The sequence below is a fragment of the Microcebus murinus genome, chromosome 7, assembly GCF_040939455.1.
Source record: "Microcebus murinus isolate Inina chromosome 7, M.murinus_Inina_mat1.0, whole genome shotgun sequence".
Classification (NCBI taxonomy): Eukaryota; Metazoa; Chordata; class Mammalia; order Primates; family Cheirogaleidae; genus Microcebus; species Microcebus murinus.
In genome coordinates this window covers 20,145,842-20,153,455 of record NC_134110.1, presented here as the reverse complement: position 1 = coordinate 20,153,455, position 7,614 = coordinate 20,145,842, and the positions used below count along the sequence as shown (strand labels likewise).

General features: G+C 51.5%; 1 protein-coding gene across 1 annotated transcript; it reads left to right on the top strand.

Moving 5' to 3' along the window:
* Positions 1-2,624: 2,624 nt before the first annotated feature.
* On the top strand, positions 2,625-6,772 carry MAGEL2 (MAGE family member L2). The gene has a single exon (XM_012764628.2). It carries the CDS (start codon positions 2,735-2,737, stop codon positions 6,371-6,373), a length of 3,639 nt encoding a protein of 1,212 aa, XP_012620082.2. The 5' UTR covers positions 2,625-2,734; the 3' UTR covers positions 6,374-6,772.
* The last annotated feature ends 842 nt before the right edge of the window (positions 6,773-7,614 follow it).

Below are 7,614 nucleotides of genomic sequence, written 5' to 3'. Positions count from 1 at the left end.
AAAAACTTTCCCAAAGCCATACATGGCCAGTAACAGCAATATGGCAGAGTTCATAACAGGGGATCATGAGGGTTATGCCTTTAGAATTGGTTCTTTCCAGTGTTTCTAACCCCCCATGACACCAAAAAATCTCATGTGAATCTGGGGCTGGGCTATTAACCCAAGGGAAAGACTTAAAAACATAAAACATGGTAATATCCATTTCTGCAAAACAGCTTTCTGTGTGTCAGGCTGTGTACCCAGCAGTAAATAGCCTTCTCTGTATATACACAAGGTAACATACAGTAGTATCCCTTAACCCGAGGGCATATATTCCAAGACCCCCATGAATGCCTGAGACCAAATACAGTACTGTACCCTACATGTACTATGTTTTTTTGATCTGATAACTGAGACAGCTACTCAGTGACTAACAAGTGGATTGCATATGTATAGTATGGATGCGCTGGACAAACAAATGAATCATATCCCAGGTGAGATTAAAGGAACAGATTTAATTATGCTACTCAGAATTGCATACACTTTAAACTTTATAAATTGTTTATTTCTCAAATTGTCCATTTAATATTTTCAGGCTGAAGTTGAACGTGAGTAACTGAAGCCACAGAATATGAAACTACAGATAAGAGAGGACTACTGTATATTCCACTTGCTCATTAGTCACTTAGTAGCTATCTTGATTATCAAATTGATTGTCCCTATCATGGTGCTTGTGTTCAAATAACCCTTATTTTACTTAATAATGGCCCCAAAGAGCAAGAATAGTAATGCTGGCAATTCAGATATGCTAAACAGAATCTGTGAAGCTTTTCCTTTATGGAAAAAAAAAAAGGCAAAAGATCTAGAAATACAGAAAGAGAAAAAAACAAACAAACAAAGAAAAAACAACGTATGTTGAGGTTGCCAAGATCTGTGGTAAGAACAAATCTTCTATCCCTAAAATTTTGAAGAAGAAGAAAAAAAAAACATACATAGTATATATAAGATATGGTACTATCCTCAGTTTTAAGCATCTACTGGAGGTCTTGGAACGTATCTCCTGTGGATAAGGAGGAAATTCTTAGGCACTCTGAAAAAGCCAAAAGTCAATTGCCTGTGAAAGTAAGTGTTTCCTGGGAAATAACAACAACCTTTTGATGGCCTGAAAATCGCTGAACCTAAACTCCCCAATTCTTCTTTCATTATTTAAGGCATAATATCATTGGGAATGTGTACATGCCTTTCTTTGGAGCCATAAATTACCAAATTTGAGGCACCCTGGCTAGGGGTATCAGAGGAGGAGTGGGGTATATCCTTCATCGTCCTCGTCCGCCCCCTGGTGGCATTTTTGCCACTATGAACTCCTGCCCTGGGCTGCAGAGCTGCTTCTAATTAAACATCCTTGATACACAGTACTTTGTATATTTCTAGAAAACCATACAACTACACAGAGATACTCATTTTCAGCATAAAGTCGTATAGTGTTACCCAATAATGTTGATGCTTTATATGTTAATACATCACTTATCTCAATTTTAAACTGATTTTTCCATGAGTGTGTTTTTTTGTTTGTTTGTTTGTTTTTTAGAAATTTTCTGTTATTTTTCATCTATTTTTTCCTACATATCAATTTTGGATTTATTTATTCACACATTTTATCATTTTCTAGCGCATCTTTGGGGTTTCATTTTTTAAATTTCTTTTCTGCTCTGCAACCGAAAAACAACTCTAAGAAACCCACTCTGTTCCCGTCTGAGCCATTCCACAGGCAGTTTTCCCCATATTAAAAATGCTGTCTTCCCTCAATTTCGGGCATACCTTGATTTCCGTGATATGTTTTCTTGTATCCATACTTTGCCATTCCTTTTCTCTGCCTCTTTCTAATATGTCTGTATTCAAAACAGACGTCAGGAGTTTCACTCTAAACTCTCTTCTCCTGCAACCACCTGCACTCTTACATCTCTGTTCTCATGGGTAGGCACGCTGAGCTCCCAGCTCAGTTGTCTTCTGAATCCCAAGCCATCATCCAAGAGTGCCCACAGGGCATCTCTCCTTGGCAGTTCCAAAGCACCGCAGACACCCTGCGTCTCAGTCAGTACTCCTCATCTCTTTCCCCATGTGCTTCCCACTGTGTCCTCAAGAGAGTAAATTGCCCCAGCAACTTTCCACTTTCACAAGACAGTGACTTGTGTGCCTTCTCCATTTCTTTGACTCATATATTAAATTATAATAGAGGTATCTGTATACCCAAACTCCTGAATCCGTATTACATAAATGCGCTTTTTTCATTCCCCGCCTCATGTCTGAGCTCAGACCACACCATCTCCCCCCGACTTGGATACCTTCCATGTTTCCAGTGGTCTATTCCTATTCTATACCGCAGTAAAGTGATTTTTCTAAAACATGGATCTGTTCCTGTCACTCTCCTGTCAAAACTCATCCATGTAAAGTCTGACTAGTTTGCACTTGGGGACTGGACAGAGTGAGAAGAGATCTTGTGTCAGCCAGGACTCTGGTAGACGCCCCTATGCAATATCCACTTGTGGTGGTCGGGGGCGGGGAAGGGGCGGGATTGAGCCCCCTTCCCCCTCCTCCTTACTGCGGAAAGCTGCAGAGCGAGAGCAGCACTCACTTCCTATTCAGCATTCAGCCGAGAGGGAGCCTCTGAACAGCCACGTAGGCATTCTCTTCTCTCTGGAGGAAAAGGCCCAGCAGCTGTCCGAGGAAAAGACCCACCAGCTGTCAGCCAAGGGACATGTCGCAGCTAAGTAAGAATCTGGGTGATTCGAGTCCTCCAGCGGAGGCCCCGAAGCCGCCTGTCTATAGCCGCCCTACGGTTCTGATGCGGGCCCCGCCCGCTTCCTCCCGGGCTCCACCAGTCCCTTGGGATCCACCTCCAATTGACTTGCAGGCTTCATTGGCCGCTTGGCAGGCACCCCAGCCTGTCTGGGAGGCCCCGCCGGGCCAGCTGCCTGCCCCGCTGCCTGCCCCGGTGGCTCCGATGCCCCAGCCTCCAGCCCTAGGGGGTCCGATGGTCCAGGCTCCCCCACTGGGGGGCCCGATGGGCAAGCCTCCGACTCCTGGAGTGCTAATGGTCCATCCTCCGCCTCCGGGAGCCCCGATAGCCCAGCATCCAACTCCGGGAGTCCTGATGGTGCATCCTTCAGCTCCCGGAGTCCCTATGGCCCACCCTCCTCCTCCGGGGACCCCTATGGCCCACCCTCCCCCTCCGGGCACCCCGATGGCCCACCCTCCCCCTCCGGGCACCCCGATGGCCCACCCTCCCCCTCCGGGCACCCCGATGGCCCATCCTCCCCCTCCGGGCACCCCGATGGTGCATCCTCCCCCTCCGGGGACACCGATGGCGCATCCTCCCCCTCCGGGGACACCGATGGCCCAGCCTCCAGCTCCGGGAGTCCTGATGGCCCAGCCTCTGACTCCGGGAGTCCTGATGGTCCAGTCTCCTGTGGGAGCCGCGATGGCCCAGCCTCCGCCTCCGGGAGCCGTGATGACCCAGCCTCCACCTCTGGGAGCCGTGATGACCCAGCCTCCACCTCCGGGAGCCGTGATGACCCAGCCTCCACCTTCAGCAGCACCGATGGCCAAGCCTCCAGGTCCTGGAGTCCTGATGATTCATCCTCCAGGTTCGAGAGCTCCGATCACCCAGCCTGCAGCTTCAGGAGCACCGATGGTGCAGCCGGCTGCCCCACCTGGGCAGCCTATGGCTTCTTGGGCCCCGCAGGGTCAACCACTGATCCTGCAAATCCAGTCTCAGGTTATAAGGGCTCCTCCGCACGTTCCCCAGGTCCCGCAGGCGCCCCCTGCGCAGCTGGCCACACCCCCCGGCTGGCAGGCCACCTCGCCAGGGTGGCAGGCCACGCCGCAAGGCTGGCAGGCTACACCCCTGACCTGGCAGGCCACGCAGGTAACCTGGCAGGCGCCAGCAATCGCCTGGCAGGCGCCACCGCCCATGCGCCAGGGCCCCCCACCCATCCGCCCTGGCCCACCGCCCATCCGCCCTGGCCCACCGCCGGTGATGCGCCAGGCACCACCTGTGATGCGCCAGGCACCACCTGTGATCCGCCAGGCACCACCTGTGATGCGCCAGGCACCACCGCTGATCCGCCAGGCACCGCCGCCCATCCGACCTGCCCCACAGGTCATTGCCACGCAGCCACCTCTCTGGCAGACCCTGCCACCCCCACCTCCTTTGCGGCAGGCCCCGCAGGCTAGGCTGCCGGCCCCGCAGGTGCAGGCGGCGCCGCAGGTGCCTACGGCTGCAGCTGCTACGCAGGTACCCGCGGCGCCACCCGCTGGCCTGCAGGTGCCGCAGCCTGTGCTGCCGGCCCCGCTGTCTGTCCCACTGTCTGCCCCTCCGGCTGTGCACTGCCCCTCCATCATCTGGCAAGCCCCGAAAGGCCAGCCCCCAGTGCCACATGAGCTACCAACGTCGTCGATGGAGTTCCAGGAGGTGCAGCCAACTCAGGCAGTAGCCTGGCAGGCCCCGAAGGCCCCCACTCATTTCTGGCAGCCCCTGCCTGCTCAGGAGGCCCAGAGGCAGGCTCCCCCGGCTGTACAGCAGCAGCAGCAGCCCTTTCGGGGAGCCCCGCCCTCCCAGAAAGTCCTGCAAATCCAGCTACCCGCCGAGGAGGCCGAGCCCTCGGACCCGCAAGCAGAGCTGCCTGCGGTGCAGCACCAATCCTCCTGGCAAGGCCCCCAAGAAGTCTTGCAGGCCCAGCCCGGAGCCCCAATAGCCTCGTCAAATTTTCCCCGGGGCTCGGCTAAATCATTGATGACTCCATCAGGAGAATCCAGGGCCTCTTCTATAGAACCCAGGGGCTCTTCTAAAGAACGTAGGACCTCTTCGAAGGAACGGAGGGCCCCTTCAAAGGACCGCATGATCTTTGCTGCCACCTTCTGTGCTCCCAGGGCAGTGTCCACTACACGAGCACACCTGCCAACTGCCTGGAAGAGCCTGCCTACCACATCGGAGACCTTCACTGCCACCTCAAGGGCCTTTCCCTCTACCTCCTATTTTCAGCCTGCCTCTTCTAATGCCTTTCCAGGCCCCTCTGTCACCTCGGAGGCCCCAAAGTCACTGCCATTTCCTCTGCAGGATCCCTTTGCCTGTGCAGAGGCCCTGCCTGGAGGCCCATGGGTTCCACAGCCCAATGTGAGTGCCTCAAATGCATCGAAAGCAGTGCCCACTGTCCTGATGGCTACAGCAGCTGCCCCCCAGGCAACTGCCACTGCTTCAGAGGCCTCAAAGACCTCCGTGGAGCCCCCACGCCGCTCTGGCAAAGCCACCCGGAAGAAGAAGCATCTGGAACCTGAAGAGGACAGCCGCGGCCATACATTGGCCTTTCGTGACTGGCAGGACCAAAGGTCTTGGGAGAATCCGAATCTGAGTGCCTGGGCAGTCCAAAGCCCTATCCAGGTCTTGGGTGACTGGGAGACCCCAAGCATTCCCCATGGCCTGAATGGCTGGGAGGGCCCTAGTACCTCCAGGATCCTGAGTGGCTGGGAGGGGCCCACCACAACTTGGGCACTCAGTACCTGGGAGGGGCCAAGCACCTCGAGGGGCCCAGGTACCTTTGAAGGACCAGGTATCCCTCATACCTTATTTATCTCTGAGGTCCCCTGTCTCTCTCAGGGGTCCAGTGCCACTCAGGTTGAGGTGGAGGCACAGCCATTGTCTCCCCTGGATGAGAGAGCAAATGCATTGGTGCAGTTCCTCTTGGTCAAGGACCAAGCCAAAGTGCCAATCCAGCGCTCAGAGATGGTGAAAGTCATCATCCAAGAATATAAAGATGAGTGCTTAGATATTATCAGCCGTGCCAACAGTAAGCTGGAGTGTGCCTTTGGTTATCAATTGAAGGAAATTGATGCCACAAACCACTCCTATATTATCATCAACAAGCTGGGGCATCCTACAGGTGATTTGGTGGCATCCTACCTAGACAAGCCCAAGCTAGGGCTCCTGATGGTGGTCTTGAGCCTTATTTTCATGAAGGGCAATTGTGTCAGGGAGGATCTGATCTTTAATTTTCTGTTCAAGTTAGGGTTGGATGTCCAGGAGACAAATGGTCTCTTCGGAAATGCAAAGAAGCTCATCACCGAAGTGTTTGTGAGGCACAAGTACCTAGAGTACAGGCGAATCCCCTGCACTGAGCCAGCAGAATATGAGTTCCTCTGGGGCCCTCGAGCATTCCTCGAAACCAGCAAGATGCTTGTCCTGAGGTTTCTGGCCAAGCTCCATAAGAAAGATCCACAGAGCTGGCCATTCCATTACTTTGAAGCGCTGGCAGAGTGTGAGTCTGACGATACAGATGAGGATGATTCTGAAGCCGGTGATGATCCCGGCAGCCCCACCAGCAGCCCCCCTCCCCATTAATAAGTGCAGCAGAGATCTCGTTCATTTGTTTTCCCTGGGGCCACTGATGGGGGAGGGGGTTACTATGTTTCTGGTGTTTATGTTCCAGTTCCATGTGTGTAAGTTTGGATTTTTCCATTTGTTTCCATATCTGCCAAAGCTTTGTACATTTTCATGTGGTGTTGATTTCAATTGGCTACTGTTCTCTTTGGTATTTTGGCATTTGTATTTTTAAGTGAAATCTGTGGTTCTCTGTTTTGTGTTATAATTGTTATGTTTTGGTATCAGAATTGTGCTGGCTTTGTGAAATGAATTGAGAAGCTATCCATCTCATTCTGGTACTAATTATGTAGCATTGTAATTGGTTGTTCTTTGAACGTTAAAATGACTCATCAGTAAAACTGTCTACAGAAAAGTAAATATCTATATCTATATATATAAATATACTTTTAGCATAACATGGAAGTGTTTGTCTTTATTCTAATTTTCACTCTAGATGGTGGAAGCCAAGTTTTGCCACACTCTCTGAATAGACACACACACCAAGACTACTCTCAGTGATAGTAAACACCACCAGGAGGAAACAGTTTCCCAAGGAAAGTGCGCCATTCATCTTTACAATGATGCAGTGATTGTGGCAGGCGGTGAAGCATAAAATTTTCATTAATCCAAAAGTAAAACTTCACAAGTCAGTGAGGCCAAATCAAGAAGGGGTCATATGCCTCATCTGATTTAATCCTCACAATAATCTTTCAAAATAGGCATTTTGCAGGTGAAGGTGTAAGGTTCAAGGAGATTAATTAAATCACATGTGTTAGTACCAAGCCAGTAAAGTTGTAATTTAAAGCAGAAAATTTCCTTTAAGGGTATGTAGGGTAGGAGGGCAATCCAACTTCGGGATTGCAGATAACCGGGTTTGTTAGCCATGTGGAGAGACCAGCAAAAGGGGCATTTGTCAGTCATGTGGCTCGGGGAGGGAGGGAACGGACGGGGGGGGGGGGGGGGAGGGGTGAGAGTGGTTGCCGGGCAGTTTACATTTGTCTTCCAATAAAATATCCAGGCTTATAGCAGGGAAAAGAAAAAAAAAAAAACAAAAAAAAAAACAGGCTTCCTCCCACCCTGTGGATTGCAAGCCGTAGCAGCTGGGTTAGGGAAGGCGGCGGGTGGGGGATTCCTAGCAACAGGGAGGCCGAGGGGAAGCTCAGGGAATGGGCGGGAGTAGGGTGGGGTTAACCCTAACATACAGGGCGAGTAAGCTGGCA